At 39.7% G+C, this 22,366-nt stretch overlaps 1 protein-coding gene across 1 annotated transcript in view; it reads right to left on the bottom strand.

Moving 5' to 3' along the window:
• Nucleotides 1-22,366, bottom strand: part of LAMA3 (laminin subunit alpha 3) — a 111,507-nt gene that overhangs the window by 32,519 nt on the left and 56,622 nt on the right. The window contains exons 31-43 of the mRNA XM_015652537.2: nt 21,397-21,536; nt 20,910-21,025; nt 20,178-20,389; nt 19,190-19,394; nt 18,420-18,564; nt 17,496-17,636; nt 15,971-16,135; nt 12,956-13,057; nt 11,890-11,973; nt 10,781-11,011; nt 6,964-7,077; nt 3,204-3,313; nt 1,336-1,416 (exon numbers count right to left, since the gene is read on the bottom strand). Coding sequence (XP_015508023.1) covers nt 1,336-1,416; nt 3,204-3,313; nt 6,964-7,077; nt 10,781-11,011; nt 11,890-11,973; nt 12,956-13,057; nt 15,971-16,135; nt 17,496-17,636; nt 18,420-18,564; nt 19,190-19,394; nt 20,178-20,389; nt 20,910-21,025; nt 21,397-21,536 — 1,846 coding nt within the window. The remainder of the gene's footprint in view (nt 1-1,335; nt 1,417-3,203; nt 3,314-6,963; nt 7,078-10,780; nt 11,012-11,889; nt 11,974-12,955; nt 13,058-15,970; nt 16,136-17,495; nt 17,637-18,419; nt 18,565-19,189; nt 19,395-20,177; nt 20,390-20,909; nt 21,026-21,396; nt 21,537-22,366) is intronic.

Below are 22,366 nucleotides of genomic sequence, written 5' to 3'. Positions count from 1 at the left end.
GATAAAACCCCAGTTATTCTCCTGAAGAAACTTTCAAGAACTTTTGATTTCACGTCTTGACTTAGACAGAAATAATATATTTTTGGTTAACAATATCCTCTGCACTATGCTAAAAATATCTTTGTGAGCACTGCAGAATTTTTTTTCTAAAAATAAAAGAACTCCCACAGTGCTCTTGCAGGAATAATTCACTTCATCTGAAAAAAACAAACAATGCACACCAATACATACACACATAGAGAATTTGACAAGGCTTGACCAAGCAAAACATACCATTCTGGCCTGTGATCCCACCAGAAAACATGTACTAAGGGGAATCAGTAGCTTGCATGCATAGCTGAGATTTCAAACAGCAACAGCACTGAATGACATCATCACCCTTCTGCTGTGTGATACCCCCTCCTGCCAGCAAAGCAGTCTGTGTGACTGATCTCTACATATTTTAAATGTAAAATATATTGTTCAGACTGGATAGCTAACATTCCTAGAAGTCACTCTGTGGTAAGACCTATAAAGGTGATAATGTAGGATCAAAGGGCCATGATGAGCAGCTGAAGTACAGCGACACCTGGAAGAGAAAATATCTATAACCCACAGATTAGACAGGGTCAAAGGCACCAGTCTTGAAGGACAAGACCATGTTCCACTGCAGGTCCTGTCTTCAGCAACATCATGACTTATTAGCTTCAAATTTCCAAACCAGACAACACCACTCCATTACACTTCAGTTCTCTCTGGATTTGAAACTCGGTGAAATTGGCTCCTCTGCCTGCCTGAAACTGCCATGCTGTTCCTCTCTTACTCTGCCAAACTGCTGCAATGTTCCAGAAAAAGAGATGGCTTCAGCCTGGTGTGTGTAAGCTCCAACTGTGGAGCACATCAGAATGATTTGGGATGAAGGGTATGGTGCTAAATGTTACATGGTTGCTGTTGGATAAGACTATTGAGGCACCATTGCGTACACTGGAGGAAATGGGAAAATGTTCTTAACTTGAAAAGGGGTGAATTAAGTGGGAGTCATTATTACCACAGTACAGGATGAGGCAAGGCATAGGGTACTTAGTAAAAGAAACCAACACCTCTTTTCAGTAAAAATGGTGCAGTCAGTAGTCTGGAGAATTGCTTACATTTCCCCAGGGAGCATTGGGTTTGTGACTGGAATTACACCACAGCACCACTCTTTAGTAGCTGTTCATATAAACAGCTACTCCTTATGGATGTGCATACTGTGCATGGGAGCATGTCCATCTGTCCACATGTGTCAGTCCCAATACAGACAGCCCTCCTTTTATCGTGTCTCTCAAAACTCTTGGTCTTGAGAAAAAGGTTACTCACCGTTCACAGCGAGCTCCAGTGTAGCCTTTTTTGCAGAGACACTGGATTTCTTCACCATTTGCCACACAGCCAGTTGCAAACCTTTGAGAAGAAGCAAAAATATTATTGTGAACACATGATCAAATAGGTTTTACACTCTAGAGGTTCAGTTTAATGATTTTCAGATTAAAAAGTTTTTACATCAGCAAATTACTTCTCAGCTAATTTAATTGCCTCTAGATAATTTACTGTGACTACTTCTTTGAAGTTCCACGTTTTTTTGTGCAAATAATTTTCTTAGACTCAAAATTTATAATTTCCTGGCCCTGTGGACTAAGTATAATAGTTCACTACCCAAAGGAATACCTAAAATAAACCCTAATAGTGATGTCATAAAACAAGTCTAGGTAGCTATTTTATCTTAGTAGGCAAGAACCAACAGCCTGTTCTAGACAACATTTCTTCATATTTGTACATGGTTCTCTTTCTCTTCTCTTTTTTCTTTCCATTTCTTTTTAATGGATGAAAACATTAAAGGATATTTTCATGTAACTAATGTTGTTTAGCATATTTTTAATGAAGGCAAAGTAGAGTTGTGCACAATTTTTGGGATCCCAAGGATCTGGTTAACACAATGAACTTTTTTCCCTGCTCTTTCAAGCAGATTTGTCTCAATTCAAAGTTCAATGTTTGCAAAGGAGAAGGCAGGAGGTGAAGCAGGGACATGTTTGTTATTTTCATTTTTAATCTATGAACAGTTGGATAAAGCAAGTCTGTGTATCAAAGAGAGAGGTCTGCACTAAGAATTACTGGAATGTGACTAGATGGGAAACTGTTAGCTCCAGTAATGCCAGGTGGGATGTATTTCCTATGTCAGGAATGATATTCACCACCCTAATCTGCAGTTACGAAACTGCAAAGGTTTATGGTCTCCCTAGATATTTCAGAACTCTGAAAGAAAACGATGACTAAAAACATGTTCAGTCGGCCCCAGGCAAGCACCTGCAGAAGTGGCTGTCAAAACCAGATCTATCAGAGAGTTCTCTGATAAATGATAAACCTGTCTATTGTCTGATGGTGTAAATCTCTTAAGGTTATGTGGTGTGTGCTAATGCACCTGGCAAATACTGTGTAGTGCCTTTAGCAATTTATAGCTTAGGGATTGAGGGTTTTTTTAAATTTGATTTTATTTACCATGTTTCAGAACTGACCAATGATGACAATCTGGCTAAACATACCATGCATTTGAAATGCAATTAACTGCCCAATTTTAAAAGCCTGGAAAACTTACTAGAACCAAGGAAGGTTCACTTTTCACTTTTTATCTCAGTATGCTTGCACTTGAAACAGAATTTTCACAGGAAAAGCAACCATACTCTTCAGAGTTCTAAATATGTGCTTAAGACCTTGAATGTTTTTATATTATTTTTGCATCTTAATAATTTTTCTGAATTCCTACAAAAGGCTTGTTTCCCTGTTTTATCTCCTAGCCAGAGTAATGGTGTTAAATATCTTGCATTCCAGTAAAAAAGGAAGATTCTGGATATGCCCAGTAAGGAAAAAGACCTCAATTGTGTATTTCTCACTATGAAGAAAGTACTGGTGATTTTGAAAAAAAGCCCACTTCTACAGTCTGGGGCTCCCCAAGGCTATGAGCAGTGTGCCTCTGAAGTTCAGGATCTGAATAAGCATTGGAACATTCAGCTTACTAAAAAAGGCCATGCTGTGAGACAGACCACCAAGTTCTCAATATGAGAACAGAGAAGAAGGTCATTATATTCCTATGGTAGCAGAGTTTCAACTTTGGGAGTTTCTCTCTCTCTGTTTCCCCCCCACCCTTTTTCTTCTTCCCTCCCCTTTTTGTCTCTCCTTACAAGCTTTTACCGTACCTGTTTGTATATGGGCAAGGGCATTCCCGGCAGGAACCTTGAGTGGCATCTCCAAAATAACCATCTTTACAGTGCTCACATTTCTCCCCAGCAGTATTATACTGACAGTCCTTGGAAAGAAAATGAGCAAGACATTCAGCAGTGCTTTATCACTCAATATGGCTTTACTATTATTTTGAAAAAATACAGCCTATTTACTTGGAGAACATATTCTTTTCCTTCCACATAATCAAGCATTTATTGCCAAACTGCCTTCTCAACTACGATTGAACAGTTTCAGTCAATTTTCTAACTGTAAAAGCAAAATTTCCTCCCTCTTGTGGAAAAGCAACAGATAAATAAGTTGAATTCATACTTTTAAAGAAACTCAACCAGATACATAGTTAGTAAAGGAGCATTCCATTAATGCTCTCTATGTCTTCATATTACAATTAAAAATCACATTTATATAAAACTTGAAATTTTGCATCTTAACACTACTTAAAAGGGAGATACAATCTAAAAGCATGCAATCAACTTAGCCCAAGTACATTCCTTTAACAATCTCATTAAATAAATACAAAAATTGTTTCTTGTAATAGATTCGGACCAGAATTGAGCTTCATGTAGTTTCTCCAGTGTACATGCTACTTTTATTTTCCTGTAGTAACTGGAATAAATAATAGAAAGCAAAAGCTAAGAATACAATTGAAGCTGATCCCCTTTTTCCATTATAACTTTGTTGGGAATTGTATTTTGGTTTAGAAACATTCTTAATTATACTCCTGTCTAACTGTCATACATTTGTATTCTATGGGTACAGAATGAGGAAGTTGCCTTTGCATTACCTAAAGCATTGCTAATTTAAAATAGAAGCTGTTTAAATACATAAGCAGCATAAAAATACTTAAGCAGCTGTAAGAAAAATTCCAAATGACTAACAGTCAAGAGGCATTCACACTTCGAAGTTCTACAACTGCTTGTCTTCTGTGCAACAGACTGATCAAATGTTCCACTGAGCTGAAGGTTTACTAACAGAGTAAAAGATGGGAAAGAGAAAGCAGGAAATTGGCTGGAAACAAACTGTGCTTCTGTTTCAGTGACCTTGATGGCTCAGGGCTATGTTTGAAGACCCTACTACCATGACTGGCAGAAGACGGTCGTGTTTCCATACAAATGAGAAATAGTTCTGTCTCTCCCTTCTCTTCTAAAACTCCATTCTCCTTCACATTTCTTCACATCAGATTCCCTCAACCACGAGCTCTTTCCTCAGGTGGTCACCTCTAATTTGTTTTCATTTTGGTTAAAGAACTAAATCTGTGGCTCACTTATAAAAAGCTCTGGGGAAGAACAGGAGAAGTTCCAGCTCCCATATGAGCCATTTGACATGAAATTAAACACCAAATATCACAAAGGCACTATGTTTGCAAAAGAAACAATTTTGAAATGCGGCCTCTATAAAAGCTGGTGCATATGTTCCTGCAAAAGCCTAATGGAAAATTCAGACTCTTTCTGAAAAATTTCTGTCAATTTTTATAATCCTGAATAATAAATTCAACTGCAGAAAGAGTATAAGATGGATTTAAAATACATGTGCTGGTTTCATCTTAGAGCAACTTCCTCCCACCCCCACAAGTTTATCTCCTGGCTTTTTGTTTTGCTCACTCTGTCTATAGAAACTGAAGCAATTCTGTAATTGCAAAGAAAATTCCAGCTATTTCACATATAAGCCACTCTAAATGTGCCATGCTGTTCCTCTAGCTACATGGCATATAAGGGTTGGAGCTCCCTAGGCACAGTGCAATGAAGCCAGAGCAGCAACTCCCTCATGGGTCTTCCTTCAAGTTTTACAGGGTCAGAGATACCCCTGGAGTCACAGCATCTCCAAAGCATCTCCAAAGCTAAATGAAAACTTCCAGCTGACCCCAAGTGCACCCACACAGTACAAGGCACAGCTGAACCACTGAGGTTACGTCAAACACACGAGGCTCTGTGACATGAAGCAACATGCCATGGGGAAAGCAAGTCTCAGCACCATGCTGCTGCTGAGGGAATGTGCCTTCCAGGAGGAAGGGCAGGGACCATGAGGACACAAAGCCTGATTAATGGCAAAAAAATGCTTTTTCCCTTCACATGAGGACCAAGGTTTTCAGTCTTCTCCACCTCCTCCAGCCCTCCATTGCTCCTTGCTTCCAGCAGCACAGCAGTGCACTCCTCTCCTTCCACCAGCATGCAGCAGCAGGAGAGTGACTGCCTGAGCCAGGGAGGGCTGTGCTGCTGCACAGGGGAAGGAGCCAGCCTGGGCTTAGCCTCCCTCACAAAGTCACCTCTGGAGGCTGCCACTGGAGAGACACAGACAAATGTAGGTACTTGGGTCTGGGGCTCCAGGTGAGGAGCAGGAAGCCAAGTGAACAAGCTTTGCACTTTGGATGTGGAACTTGATGGCTCCACAGCGGGAAGCCTCCTTGTCTTCTCTGCACCATGTCAGGTTTTTGTCCAATGGCTCCTCTACAGAGAGACAAAGTTGCTCTTGGTTAGGCAGAAGTTCATGGTGGAAATAAAGGCCCTCGGGGCTTTCATTTTTCACCACATTATTCTGGATGGCTTTGCTTGCCTGGGACCAAGGGCTGATTTAGCTCTGCCTATCTGAAAGTTAATCCAGCTGTGAGAAGGACAGGGTAAAGAAAAACCTAGATCACATACTTCATGAGGTGAAAGTAAAATTTGCCTTCATAATTCTAATCTGAAGTGAAACTTCCTGATCTTTCTTGCTGTGCTGCAGCACTTTCCTGTCATGGCCTGCCCTGCCCCTCCAAAGCAGCAGCCTGTAAGTCATCTCCCAGAATGTGCTGAATTGGTTTATAGTTTCCATTAAAGCAACACAGTTGGTTGAAACAAAGTCAGGGAGAATGACATAACGTGCAGGAATGCACCGCAGGCAGAATGGATGCACTGCTAACAAGGAAGAAGTAACAGAAAAGACAGACCATGAAAGATGTTGGCAAGGTTCTTGTTTACACAGTAAATGAAAAATTAGTGAAAACTCTTAAAAGGGGAATTTTTCAGGACAAACTAGAAGAAGCATCATGGATACAAACTAGAGAAGCACAGTCAGCCAAGTGTCATACTTCCATTGCTGAGGGCTGATCCACTCTCATGGGGCTGCTTTGGGTTTAAAACAGTGTGCCAGGGAGCAAAATCTACCCCAGATCTTCTGTAACAGCTGAAATATTCTAATTAATCTAACTTCTATTACTTTTATTTCATCTTATTTAATTCAATGTTCTTTAACCCATCTAGTTGTAGACTATGATTAGCGGAGATGCACTGAAGCTGATTAAACAAGATTCTGCAAATCCTATGCTATGCATGAAAGTTCTGTTTGTCATCATTATACAAATATATCCTGCCGCATTTGCATAAAGCTCAGGACTGCATATGCCAGGATAAGACCCATATTTATTACAAATAACTACAAATGTTTCCTTACATACAAGTTTGGTGACTTTTTTGTAACCATGACCTAATAAAAATTGCAGAGGAAAGATAAAAATTAAGAAAAGGATGCAAATCATTCCAATGAACCACAGTTACATTAAAGGTACATTTAAATGTACACATTTTATGCTCATTAACAATATAAAATTTAGAGAATGAGACATACAAGGATTATTCTTAGTTGCTTGGAATTTAACAATAGTGTAGGGGTCCATACTGCAGCAAGAATTTTTTTTTTCTCCTTTTCTTCCCATTAATTTACTGAAGGTTACTAAATACTTACAATACATTTTCCAGTACCATCTTGACATCTATTTGAATTTCCATTGCAGTTGCAGGGCACACAGCGTCCAGCAAATAGTCCTTTATTCTCACGATAAAATCCAATGCCACACTCCTAGACAGCAAGAAGGAAAAAAAATTGGTGAGCATTGGTAGAAAGTTTTACATGTTACAGGAAGTGTATTTTGAAAACATTTGGCATTTCCAAGGAGTAGGGAAGGCATGAATTTCCTTTCAATCTCTCCTAAGCTCATAATGTTGCTTAAATTTTTTAATGCAGTAAATAGCAATTAATGGAGATGAAGAAAGGATCATCTGAACCCTGTGCTTTAGACACTTTGGCAGTGATGATTTAATCATTTTGACTCTAATCTTGGAGAAAAACTCGTTTCCTGTGGCTATGTACAAAGGTGTAGAATACGATTTCTAAACCACAGAAAAATATTTGAGTACAGTGTCAATCTAAAGAAGAACATCTGGAAATCTCACATACTAATTAGTGGTTATATCTTGATTATGATTTCACTGCAGTGTATTCCTTGGAAACAGTTCTGGATACCTTTTACATACATTCATCACGACTTCCACAGTTTAGTCTACCCAGAGCTAAAGCCACACCTAGACATAGCTAGGTGATGTAACAAAACATACAGTGGTCTAATTTCTAAGTACAGGCTTGCCCTGGAGACTGGGGAAGCATGAGAAGAATGTTCCAACTATTGAGGGCACAGGAGCAGGAGCACAGCCTGTCAGATCACAGTTGGATTTAAACAGGGAGCTGAACCAGAGGGACATTCTGAATGAAGCAAGAGACATCAGGTTTGTTCACCTACAGCAGGGAGGTAGTAACTAATATGTTAAAACCAGGCTCTTGTTTGGCATGACCAGAAAAATCACAAGGAATTCTTCCTGGGCAGGAAGCCCTTCTGCATACAGATAAAAAAAATCACACCCATCTTCTCCTGGAATACTCTGGGCACACCAACCACACTAAAAATGACTGGACATCAGGCTGTCCTTTCTATTCTGCAGCTCAATTCCCCTAGGAACTAAGCTGGTGTGGTGCAGGGAGGATCAAAGGCTTACAGAAGCGGGGAGAAAGCCGTGCTCCCCACGAAGCCAGCACCTCCCAGGTTCCTGCCTCCAGCAATGTTCTTGTGAGCTGTACCTGTGCTGAGCCTCTGCCTCACGGGCAGGGGCTGGCCTCAGCAACATGCAGAAAACAAGTGACAGTTGAACTCTAAAGCCATAAATCTTTTCTCATAGTAACCGCACCATCAAGACTGATGGAACTGATCTGGAGAGCAAAGGGTTTGTGGGATTGTCACAGATCACGTTCCAGTGTTGGAGGCATAAAAATTTATGCAGAGGCAGGATTAACGAGATAATTTTTCAATGATAGAACTATCACTGGGAAAAAAATACTCATCTCTCACAAAGCAGATCCCAAAAGGAATATTGAACTACTGCTGTTGAAACGGGAATCACTACCAACACCTTTGCCTTTTCTACATGTAGGATAATTGGGGAGAAAAAAAAAAAAAAGAAGTATGCAGAATACTAATACCATCAACAGCTTTGAATACTGACTTCATTGTGAGCAAGGACTATATTTAGAATAGACAGCTGAAGGTTTTCAGATCCATTTTTTAAAGGGTGAATATTTTCCTTGAACAACAGGGAACCAATATAACACAGCTTCAGAAGAAACTAGGGCCTGAAATACATTAAACTGCATGACTACTATATGGTCTAATGCATATAAATTTTATTTACTTAAAGTCTCTTTTTGGAGAGAAAAATAAATCAAACATTTTTAAAATACATCTAATTGCATTTGGAAAAAAAGTCTGTGCAGCCTTTTGTTTTTCTATTTATGCTATCTTTAAAATGACACATTTGGAGTACGTGGGCACTTTGTTTTTGAAGCAGCATTTGTGATTCCACACAAATGATAAATTGATACCACATGAAGATAAAGCTCTAGGCACTTTCAAGTGCTTTTTAGGATCACTGTTTTCAAGTAAATAACAATTTAAAAGAAACCTCTTGTACACACTTTTGTTAGTAAAGTACTTGGAGACAAAAGATTAATCTTCTTATTACCTCTATATTAGGTAATATATAAGTTGTTACCAAATTAGTTCATTTAAAAACAAAGTGAAAGAAGAAAGGAAGCGAGGAAGAAAAAGTGAGCAAATTACCTCTCTCAGATAAAAATCCATTTGAACCTGTTGCCACTGACTTCTCTCCTGAAGGTGGGGATTGGAGAGCCTCTGCTGTATATCTTGTGCTAGACAGTGCCCAAGGGACACTAAAGTGACAGCCAGCCACCCTACATTTCTTGGCCTCTGCGCTTGGGCCATCATTTTACTTTGGCTCCCCTGCGAACATTTGCTGCCCTCCCTTCGGTGTTCACTGTTCCTTCTCTTATTACGCCCCTTTCTTCTCCAGCTTCTGACTCAGATTAATGAGGTTCTGTGCCGTGATGGGCCCCACCTTTAAACTTTATCCGTGAGTCAAGTCGCTCACAGCACCGTTCCTGAGGTTAACAAGTAACTCCGCAGTTCCTGTAGCTCAATATATACCTAAGTCAGGGTGTGGCAGGCATCACCTCCTCCCCACCTAAGGCAGCCAGACAGAGCTTGGTGATTAGGGCAGTAAATCACTGCCTGAGTAATGCTGCATAAACACACAGGGCTTATGAACTTCCCCTTGAGTGTCTTGATCACTTCCTTTGGCTTTGTATTTTCACCAGGTTACATTAAAAAAACCACAATAGCTTAGTTTAACCAAGGCAGTGTGTTGAAAGCAATGGGATGGCAGTAGAATTTTCAGTCAATGGTCATCAATTTGTGTGTGTCAGAGAGCAACAGAAGTGTGAAAAAATCAAAAATATTTCCAAAATGGTTATTCTGCAGATGATGAATTAGCTGTCCTGAGCAGTGGATGCACACATGAAATATAAGGCAGCCATACATGGTTTTGTTCAGTCTCTCTGCAGCTGCTCCAGCCTAGATATTATTCATTCCCTCTCAATTCAAAAAGCTTTTGCAAGGTTAGTACAGCAATTGCTACTTTATGGTAATGCTCAGCCATTTTCTGAGAGTAATTCCTCATATTTTGTGCACATTGTACATGGCTTATCTCCCTGGTACTTTATTCTGCTGCATTGGGTGCTTACACATGACAGCAGCCGAGCTCTGAGCTAAGCAAAGCGACAGCCAAAAGAATTACAGCTACAGGAACTGCATCAGGGACAGGATATACAGCTATATTGCCAGTCTTCAGCTAATAGTATTACTTTGCAAAGCCTACACTATCTCTCATAAACATCTCCAAATGTTTTTTGCAAATATGTTAATTTCAGATTTCACATATTTTTTCTACACCAATAGTTTCCTGAAATATCTGGATTCATGCTACTTCCCTTGGATCCTGCTAAAGTAAGAAACACCAGGGATCTTCTCTACTGTGTACAGACTCAAAGACTTCGATTAAGTCAATTCTGACTTTCTCTCCATTAAAGTAAGAGATTATTCAGCCTCTCAGAGGGCACCGCAGAAGAATCCCTCATTATAGTGCCTTACATATGCAAAATCACGTGTGCAGCTCCATAAAAGCAATCAGGAGTAGAACAACCCCACAGTGCTTCTTAGATGGTGAAAGCACTTGAACCACTGAAAGTGCACAGGCGTACAGGAAGCACTCTTAATTACTTTAACAACCATCCTGCTCCTCTAACTAACCCAGTATGTATAGCTGTAGGCAAAAGACAGAAGATAATGGCACGGTGTGGAGAGCAGAATGTTTCCTACCTGGCACGAGTCACCGGTGTACTGCGGCGGGCAGGCGCACGTCTCCACGCTGTGCGCGATGCTGCCGCTGCCCTCGCCGGTGGCTTCCTCCAGCCCGACCTCCGCAAGCGTCAGGCGCTGAGTCTCCGTGAAGTAAAGGGCGCGGATGTGCAGGCCATCCAGCCTGGACAGGATTATCATCAGTTCTTCTCGGGATACCAGCTTACCGCTGCTGGCGTGTCTCAAGTTGCCCTGCACATTGAAGGGGTACAAAATGAGCAAAATGCTGCAGCTGCTTTAAAAAAGTAGCTTCAAAGAAGACCAGAGGACAGAAAAAGGAAGAAAACACCCATGGAATAGACTTGTCCAGTGCCAACTGGTGTAGGGTAATAGAATCCAGGAGAGTAGATACAGGATGGGTGGAAAAAGACTGAGCATAAAGAAAGTTTTGACTGTGCAAGGTAAATATGGCTTTGAGGTATTGAAAAAAGAGGCCTGTAGGTTCCTCTTCAGTCATCCAAATTTCTTTGAGATATCACCCACAAAAATGTGAAGGAAAATGTTTTTATTTGTAAGAGTAAGTGAAGTCCTAGAAACCAAATTTTGTAGGGCTTTATTGCTGCTGATAAATACAGCATTGCTGAAAATTGAACTTGGCTTGAAGAAACATCTTTTTTTATGCCTGCATATGAAAAAAATAACACAGTTTGATCTGCTGAATTCTGTTCTACCTCAATGTTGGACAACCCATTCTAAACTAGGTACCTAGACATCAAGGAAAACAAATAACAATTCATTCCATCCCTATTATGTAGAGTCTGTGGCTGCAATGAATCACCTTCTATTGAGGACTGATTCAACGTTACTCCACCAGCCCTGGGGGGCGTGCTAAGGGCTACATTGGACAAGATGCCCAACCCAGAGGTGCTAAAATTAGGTGTCATGAACCAGAACCCAGGTTCAGTTTGGCAGTAAAGAGAGATAAAAAATGTTCTTTACATTTAAGGTCTACAGTGTTTAAGTTAATATTCATCACTGTTACCAAATATTTGGTATTTCTGCACATACTCTGCATGTGTGTATTTTTATCTGGAAGGAAAAGAGAAGGCCATTCCCTTTTCAGTTCTTACCTCAACCAGCTGCACTCGGCCATAATACTGACGATCAGGCAGTGGGTTGTTGGGATCCATATAAACAACTTCCATTTGTTGGCCCTGTGTGAGAATGAGGATATAACATTGCTTCTTCACTACTTGTTATGGGAAAGTGTTCAGATGCAATCAAATTTGGTGAAGCACATTAATCCTGTTGTTTAGGGGATTAAAACTAAGTGATGCTAGGAAAACTGTACATCTTTTTCTCAGGAAAGTGGTACAGTGAGCACTGTGCTCTGGTGCCAGCAAGGTTTTCACTGCTTTTGCCTATTAACAACCTTGTTTTCAATTAAAACACCAGTAGAATCAAATTGATGCTAGTCAATTTTCACAGGAACTATTAATTACTTTAGAATAAAAATTATTTTGCATTTTGAAACACTCTCCTTTGCATCCTGGTGCATCAGCAACTATGGTTATTATGGTAGTAGTTTATGAGGTACATTTCCCAGTAAGAATCCTAGAACACTGAATTAGTATTTCTGATGGTGTGAGGAAACAAAGCACCCTCTTGAGAATTTCAACAAACAGTTAAAAATTTGTATTTTGGCTCTAAAGTGGTTAAATTTAAAAACTGTCAACCTAAAGTGCATTTTTCTTCCAGTCCCTTGAAGTCTTATAATTATGTTTAGTTTTAAGCTGGAAATAAAAAAATCTCACAGAAAATGGGATTAACTACACATGAAACCCAGGGCATCTCTTGCAGAGATGAGGCCATACTTGTTGACAAGTGTGCAATGCATTAATTAATGTTTCTTTCCACAGGCATATTCTACAGAGAAAATCCTGTTTTATCTTTTTACTTGCTCTCAAATCAGTTATACTTAATAATACGTTATTTTGGCAACAGAGACAGATGTGTTGATGGCTTTGAGCAAAATGCAGTAAAATCACTTTTATAGAAATAGGTAATGGTTTTAATAGTTAAGTTAATATTTTAATAGTTAAGTACTGTAAGAGCAAAATTCGCCATAGTTGTTAAGTAACATAAAAAATATGGTACTGTATTGCTTATAAGAAAAAATTGTATTTTAAAGCTTACTGTTAGTCGTATATCAGGCTTCTTATCCAGAAGAACCATGCCCTCGCTAGGTAAGCCAAAAGATTTCACTTGGTAACTTAGGAAACCACCATATGAAGAAAGCTGTAACAAAATGCACAAGACCAGAGATACTTTACTGCTCTAATGCTTGATATTAACATAAATTTTTATTCCAGTTTATCTCACTTTCCAGCACTATAAATAATACATTTACTCCTTGTTCTTTAGAAAAAATATGAAAATATTGTTTTTTGGAAGAAGTTACATTCTATTTTGTTTATTGTGTGTATCTGACACATGAGCAGATACTGTGTTCTGAAAGGTTACCTGCATCATGGGTTTTTTTTCATACTTGGGTTCACACCACCTGTGTCATGGAGAAATCACATGGTTACACGAACACTGTTCTTCCCCTGACTACAGAGAAGATTTGCATCAAGAACAGACATCTGACTGACAGTGAAAGTGGTGGTGAACCTCATGAGTAGCCACGGATGAAAAGAAGGCAGACAGACTAAGCATGCTTAAAGCCAGCATTTTCTAAACTTACTGCAAACATGGATCCAATCAGGATTCCTTGCTCTACCTCCAGGACAGGATTTCTACTGGTATGAGCTTTGTTTTAAGCAGACTGTGCCTGCAGGCTGAGCTGAGACCAGCTACAGGTGACTACAGGTGGCCTCAAACCCAACTGAACACAGGGCTGCTGCCCAGAACAGAGAGAAAAGTGTGGCTGAATCACCCAACAAACGCAGCACATCCCTGGGTGCTGTGTACTCAGTACAAAACACCCCAGGAGCAAAAGAAGCTCCAGGCACAGCCTAAATAGTTTTTGTTCCAAGAAGAGCCTCAAAGGAAGGTTTGTGGGTACCAGGTGAAATCAGGCATTTTGCCATGGATATCCTATTTTGGTGTGCATCTTTCTCATTTGCCCTCACACCTTATCCTTGGTTTTGCCATGGAAAAACTGCCTAGTCAGGTTCTGCTCTTCTACAGGTAAGCACCAACCTTTGATCCAGCCCTTTGCATATCTCTGATGAATTATGAACAAAATACTGACATCTCTACACTAAATTTGTTCCTTGAATCACAGGTCTATAATTAATGCTACTCTCCTTAACCAACTGTATTTTCAAAAGCATAACTTGTAACATTAGCTATAGTTTGCCAGCACAATCAAACCACTCTATATAAATAAATTATTTTTAAAAAACCATAAAATTCAATTTAGAGCTGATTTCCTGTTTAACAGGTTTCAGAACTGCATCGTTTGAGAGGCTGTTTAATTACTTCTTTTTCAACATATTTTTTTTTAGAGGACAATATTGGTGTTACAAACCTTTGTATTTTGTATGTACAGTATTTATTTTCTAAAGCCAAGAGTGATCTATTAAACAGAATGTTAAAATATGAAAGAAAATGGGGACAACATGATCTTAATTTCTCAATTACTCTGTTTCTACACTGATTGTAGAAACATTTGATTCCCTTCTAACTTTGTAAACAAAAGACAGAAACATTTGATTCCCTTCTAACTTTGTAAACAAAAGACAGAGAAAAGAAAGAAAATATACTCTGCTAAATATAAATGTTCCAGTGGAACCAGTTAAAAGGTTTCAGATAATGGAAAACACTATTTATACATTTTATCATAATGAAAAATAGCTGAAGTGATCTTGTTCATATTTTCAAAAAGAGATGCTATCACTGAAAGCAGACCAAACCCTGACATTTTCAAAACACAGTAACATGAATAATTGGTAAGTTTATGAACTTTTAAACTCACAGCTAGACAGCACTTTGGTGGGACTTTCATTACTGCAGTATTGCCTGTGCTAAAATATACACCTATACACAGCATACAGCAAAAGCAGGACCCAAATTAGAACTATTTTATTTGCAGTGCTGTCATTGTAAATAACAGCAAGTAATGGCAGGCCTAGGTAGATACTGGTTTATGCAACATAAAACTCATAGCATCTTAATAGCTGTGTTTAAAAAGGGTTATTGCCTGCTTTATATCTTGTATGGAACAACAAAATGTTAAACTTTGGTTTAACATTGTAGGTGATAACGTATGCTTTAACATGAAATTTCTTTCAAAAATAATTTGTAGGCACTGAAACAATAACCTTTATAATATCAACAAAAAGCACCCCAACTAAATGTGCTGCTCACCTGAGATATATACACAGCTCTGAGCATAGGAGAGCAGGAGGAAAAATACTGCTCTAGTCTTTAAAATGAGGACTGGGAGAAACTTCAAAAATGGTACCATCTTTCATGCCTTGGTGTCTACACCATTTGTTTTCTCTTGTATGCCAGTAGGATTGCATCTGAAAAGCCTGTGTGTCCTGCACCTGGCTGGTAATGTTGGCGCTGTCAGAGCTCCAAAGGGGCTCGGTGCCTGCAGGTCACCATCAGCTAAGTCCCCTGGTTGGTGTGATCCTCAGGTTGAGATGCTGCTGGCATTAACTGGGAGCAGAAAGCTGCTCCCATGCATGGGTTGACAGAGCAGCAAGCAGCCCAAAGAACACAAAGGGGAGAAAGCCAGTTGATGGTCTTCTCAAGCAACATTATCAAAAGCAAAAGGTTGGGGGTTTTGTGTGCCACTGAGCACGTAACCACCTTTTATCCTTTTGGAAATCTGCCCAGGACATACTCTAGAGAATCTAAAGAATCCACAAGTGTTCTGTGGATTCTTTAGATTCTCTAGAATTCTGTGTGTTCTGGGTTTCAGAGCAGCCACATTGGCAAGTCCTACATGTTCTGGGCTTCAGAAAAGCAGCTGAATGTATCAGCTCTTTGGGACACTTGAGCTATTTGATCCACAAGACCTGTCTGGCACCAAGCAATATGATTAATTCTGTGTTATTGGTTAATTTCAAAACTGTACTAAGTAAAATGTTGTGATTCCGGGCATGACGGGTAAGAGAGATGAGAGACGAGAGAGAAATTTATGTAAGAAAATCCGTGAGACTCTTTATCAATGACTCTCTATGAGGTGGCATTTACCTTCTCTCCCAGGTAGGATGCTGGTGCTTTCCAGTACAAATTATGCACAGAAGCTGGCAATTCTTGAACATCAGCCACCACACTGTTACTGACTGGATTGAAAGTGACTGGAATGTCCATATTTTCATCTACTGCCTCCAAGCGCCAGTTCCTCATATCCACAAACTAAAGAAAAACACATAAAGGAAACAAAAGTTTGCCTCTTCCTTTATTTAAACTTTACCAGCACCAAGTAATGAGAAGAAATTGTTTAGCCTCTGTAATTCCCTTAACATGAGATCAAATCCCTTCAGAGCCAGCCTAAAGTCTTTGAACAAGGGATATTTTATGGACGTCAAAAGAGAGTGAAAACGTGAAGATGTACCAAAGCTACTTGGGATGTAGGCATTTGGTTTGTCACCTGGAAACTAAATTCTATCTTCAGCCACAGGAAGACATAGCCTTCTGGGGGTGACTAGGAATTGTGCACACAAACCTCAGGATACAATTTGGAGATGCTTTTTAAAATCCATTCCAAAATTAAACCCAGGGCACTAACCTCTAAGAGTTTGGAACAGGTTAACTGTGAGGGAGGGGACATGGCATGACATTTTGGAGAGGCAGGCAATGTAGCCTAATATTCTGCCTCGTTAATGCACATTTTATGTTTATGGCTGTTGTTTCATGAAAGACCATGCCTCTTTTTTTCATCTTTATGCTACAGGAAAGAGAGCACAATGTGTATGATGTACCAGAAGAGCTCTGGGTTCTGTTGGATTGCCCTTGACTGGCCAGAGCAATAAACCAAAAAATAGACATGTTTTCATAAACAGTTTTTGGTGAAAACAAGTAATGTCTAGAGGAAATTTTCTACTGCTTTCACTTAGGCCACATTTTTACCTTTTGCTTATAAACAGTAAAGAGCACAATCTGGATATCTGGATTGCATCTGGTCTATGTCTAAACCTTAACTAAACTCTTCATCCACCATTCTAGCTCTCTTTTCCTTTCTCTTGCCTTTTTTCAAGTAGCTGTTGCTTTTTTTTCAGTCTTCAGCCATTTTACTATTCACTTATTCTACTAAAAACCTTTGTTCCTCACACTTGATGTAATGTCTCTTTTATAGGGAGGAAACAAAGACAATTTTTACAATCTCTGTACAATCTATCACACAATTCTTAAGAATCTATAATATAGGCAAGGAGAATGATGTGTGCTTATCAAAGCATCTTGAAGGAGATCATTGACTTTAATGACGACACAGAGTTTGAAGATAAAGCAATCAAGATAAAGGCCAGCTCAACTTCAGTCCACTAGTGACTTGTAAACAAAAGGTGAAAAGGGCCATTTCTGATGAACAGCACATTCAGGATACACCCAATCTTAAAAAGGCTGCACTAAATCTCCACTTGGAGAATTGCTCAGAGAATATTTCTCATCCTTAGAAACAAACAAAATATATTTTCAACTTTGGAAGAAATCTGGAATTTCCTTAATGGAACAAGTGTAAGTTCATGATAGAAAAGAAAAAAAATCTTTGGTACACCTTGGTTCTACGACGATCCGTGCTGCGACAGTCGCTGGTTGCCCCAAAACAAAAGCAAGGTGTGCATCCCCTGGGGTTAGAGGGGTTCAGATAAAAGAATCCTGGTCTGCAAGTGTCACATGCTGCACCTTCCACATTTTCCTGTTAAGGCATAATTCAAAGAAATTTCAGTGCTTTTCTTTTTTCTTTGCTGAGGTCCCCAAAACTTCCTGCATATGAAACAAATCTGAAAGAATATATATTTAAATGTATAGAAACAAATGAATGAAAATATGTGATTATCTGGATAGACTATATTCCAAATGCAAATAAAACTGTCTTGGAGGCTATCTTATGAGGTTTCTTTCCAGTTTATAATGTGAAATGTAAACCACTGAGTAACAAATATTAGTCAGAGACAGCTGGTAACTTCCTTGCCAAAACCCTCCTGCTGGCTTTTGTAAACCCACAGTGTAAAAGGTCACTTGTGTAAGCTCACATTTATCACATTTAATTATGCAGATCAGAACAAAAGAAGATTTCCTAACTATAATGATGTGGTAAAATGTCAATTGACATAATACGGCTAAAAAAAGCATGGGACTTGGTTAACATCCAAAAGGCAAGATGCAGATGGATAAAGTGAATCTGTGCAGGGTACAGACTGCTTCAGTGATTCAGTGGGCATCTACTCTGCAGCTCCCTAACATCCTGCAAAACCTAAGACCACCTGTAAAACTGACAGATATTGAAGCCATTAAAAAATGGTGTTTGATGTTACCATGACAATGCACATCCTGCAAAGTGTGATGGTTTTGTACAGCTGCATTTAATTTTAACTGAAAACTTAATAATAAATACACTTTATTCACCCCATTATATGTGAAATAGTCACTGGCGTGCAAATCATGCTTGTGAATGCAGAATTAATTTGATTTATCTGACCTTGCAAAGACAAATTCCTGTCTGGGGATCACAAACATCTGGTTCTGTTCCATCTCTGTTACAGCTACATGGCACACAGTTAGGGAAACCATAAGTTCCAGGAGCACACTGATCACACTGACGTCCGTTTACTCCTGGTTTGCATCTTTATCAACAAACACAGACGAGAGAGTCAATAAGGGAGGTAGGAATGGGACATGTAAGGGAAAATAAAACAATAGGCAGGTGGCTATTCCAAGGGATTGCACAGCTATGACACAACTTTATGACTTCCACGGAGAAGAAGCAGCAGGTTAGTGTTGTTCTCAGATTTTGAATAGTGTAACATTTTAAATGGCCACAGGAATGACTAGGAATGGATTTGACTTTGAAGGATAAAAAGGCCCACAATAGAATTAGACTTCTGCAGCTATTCAGTGCTTGCAGTGCAGAACTACTCTCTCTGTACACCAAGGTGTAAAACATGGATGTAGAAGATAGGTAAGCAGAGCTGGAAGAAGATTTATATCTGGAAGATGTGCCTGGGCATTACTCAAGGTATGCACCTGGTAACAGAAAAATGGGGAAATGCAAGCATATGAATATTTACAAAGAACTCAATCACCCACAAAGCTTGGGTTAGTTTACAACTGATCACAATGGAAAAAATCCATTTTGCTCACACTGAAGAGAGAATAACTTAAACTTCCCATACCCTCTCCAAACACCTGAAAAGAGCATTGAAGCAAACCATTCATGCATTGTTTATAATACACATAAGCCAAACTTACTTGCATTGTCCACTGGTTTTATCACATTCTGGGCTTGCCACATCAACAATTCCTTTTTCTGAGCAGTTGCAGCTTTTGCAGCCAGCAAGAGGATGATAACTGAAGTAATATTTCTCACACACTTCACATTTTGGCTTCACAGTTCGTGGAGGGCAAATGCATTTACCAGTCATGTCATCACAAAGACGCTGCCCGCAGTTGCATACTAGATCAAAGAAATTGTTCTACAAATCAATCACATCTCAGAACAATCAACTCTTATTGAATATGCAACAAATACAACCTTTAAATATAGAAAACATTACTCTTTTCTCTCACTAGTTTAAAGTTCAGGGTCATAGAAACCAACTATGTGACTGCAACAATAGCTCCAAAGAGCAGGTTTAATGCTTGGCTCTTTTCCATGGATTTGTTGCTTAACTTCACCACAGACATTGTTTTATCACTTGCCAAAACTCCTAAGGATTAAATAAGTAGTTTTGGTGTCAAGGGCACCACTTTCATAAAGCAGTGTCTATAAACTTCAAGTACAGTATCAATGAAAGCAGCTGAGGACTGTTGGTGTTATATTATTAACATCAGAATATGAGGAATTAGAAATGCTGTGTCCCTGATTATCCATGGAGGTGTTAAAGGAGATTAAACATTAACAACTTGGAAATGATTTAGCAGTCAGTGCAGAAAAAATCCATTTCACTGAAATAGTGGCAATATGGATTTTAACCAGTTCAGCTGTAAACCTACTATACCTGATCAGACAACACACGCAAAGGCACACTTCACCACAAGCTAGGTGTGCTTTAGGGGAATGGGATTTCTTCTGCCTTAAACTGAAAGCTAGGCTATGGTGAAGCTAAAACAGCTTGACAAGCCTCTCACAGGATCAGGCTCTACAAGGAGAAGTCAGGCTACAGTACATCTGCAGTAAATTCAGAGGATTAAGTAGCTGTCTGGGTCAGGAGCTGAAGGAGTGCAAGCACATACTTACACTTGCAAAATGGGAATCCATAGTAGCCGGTCTGGCACCGGCTGCACTGGCGACCGATGACGTTGGGTCTGCAAACGCACTGCCCTCCCAGGGGGCTGCACGTAGGGCTCCTGGCCCCTGCGCTGTGGCAATCACATGGCAGGGCTCCCTTGTTGTAGAAAGCCACCAGTGACCTGACAGAGTCCTTACAGAAGGCTGATGATCGTTCTGGGCTATTTAAATTGAAATATAAATCATGTAAGTGCTGGCACTCGGAATTGTTATGAGAGTGCTTTGCAGTGGTTCAGTAAATTAGGGTCCTGTCTTTCAAACAGCTTGACATAAGGATGGCATCAGCACACATGCAAGGATATACTTTAATTAAATCAGGGGTGAATGGCTTTGAATATGCAGGTAAGAGGTTTTTTTCATAGCAAGCGCATATTAGTTGTATCAGTTCAGACATGCCAAGCAAAATACTAAATACCAAAGATGGAAATACCAAAGACAGGAAGATGACATAGATTTTCCTCTTTTGTACTGTGAGCAATAAAGCTCTACCTTTACATTGCATTTGCAATAGAAAGTCATGGAAAAATGACTCATGGAAATTCAATGGGCTAGCACAAGCCATGAAAAGCATTTTAATGTAGCACAATTATAGGGATTTAAGACAGCTCTTTAATGCAGAGTAAAAGTAATATTATTCCCAGTTTGTTGTCAATGTTCAGTTTTTTAGAAAGTGATGCTTACTCAATATAAAAACTGTTTCCTCCACATTGGCTGATAAAATCAAATGATTTGTCCACTGCCTTTTTGTCAAGAATTTTGTAACTGTAGATGTCTGCTGGAACAACTAAGATATTTTCCTTAAAACAACAAGAAAGCTAAATTGTACATTTCAGAGAAAAACAAAAAGATACAAGCTAAGGCATTTACATATTTAAATGTTGCTTCATTATACATTCTGGATTTTTTCAAAACCTCTACGATCTTAACCAAAAATAAGAAAATCAACTTTGCATACTTCCTTCGAAGTTGTGATGCTACAAGCAAGTGTACAACAAAAATCGTACAGAGTATCTTTAAAATAAAACCAAAAGCAGCGCAAAAGACCTCAAAAATCTGAAACACAACATTAAAAAATTTATTCTTTTTGGTTTTCCTCTTTGCATCTATCTCTAAATGAATGGTGAAACTGAGAATAACATTTTCAAGTACATTTATGCAATACACATACCAGAACCAGTGTTCTTCCATGCGGTATCATCACTGTAACAGCGACCACGGGTTCAGAAACATCAAGCTCAATTTGGTTTGCTGCAATCACCTGAACCCGACAGCCAGAAGTATGAGGGCAGAATGAAGCATTGAAAGTACCTGATGAAAAAATACATTGGGTTTATGTGAGAAGGGTTTGGTTGGAGGGGGCTACTGGGGTGGGCTTTATGAGTATCTGTAAGAAGCTTCTCCTATGTCCAACAGAGCCAATGCCAGCTGGCTCCAAGACAAACCCAACACTGGCCAAGGCTGTGTCTGACCATGGTAACACCTCTGGAATAACATACTCAAGAAAGGGGGAAAAGCCCAGCTCAACAGCAGGTACACACAGAGAGATGAGAGAGAACATGCAAGAGAAACAACTTTGCAGTCGCCAAGATCAGTGAAAGAGAGGGGCAAGGTGCTCCAGGTGCTGGAGCAGAGATCTACCTGCAGCCTGTGGAGGAGACACACAAGAGCAGCTGGATGCCCGAATGGAATCTGTGGATCTCTGGGAATCCCACACTGGAGCAAGCTCCTGGTAGGCCTTGTGACCCCATGGACCCACACTGGAGCAGTTAGTGACGAACTGCAGCCCAGGAGAATGATTCATGCTGGAGAAGTTGGTGGAGGACTGTCTCCCATGTGAGGGATCCCACACAAAAGCATGGGAAGAGTGTGAGCAGTGTCTCACTGAGGAGGAAGGAACAGAGGCAACCTGTGATGAACTGAGTCCAGCCCACATTCACTGTATCCATGTGCCACTCAGTGGGAGGAGTTGGAGAAATCTGAGAGTACAGCTGAGCACAGGAAAAAGGGAAAGGTGGAAAGAAAGTGTTTGAAGCTTTGGCTTTAGTTCTCAACACTCTGCTCTGATTGGATTGGTAACAAATTAAGCTAATTTTCCCAAGTCAAGTTTGGTTTGCCCATGTTGGTATCTGGTGAGTGAT

Source organism: Parus major, chromosome 2 (assembly GCF_001522545.3).
Source record: "Parus major isolate Abel chromosome 2, Parus_major1.1, whole genome shotgun sequence".
In the NCBI taxonomy this organism is placed as follows: domain Eukaryota; kingdom Metazoa; phylum Chordata; class Aves; order Passeriformes; family Paridae; genus Parus; species Parus major.
Note: the sequence above shows the minus strand (reverse complement) of the source record. Positions and strands in the feature narration are given on the sequence as shown.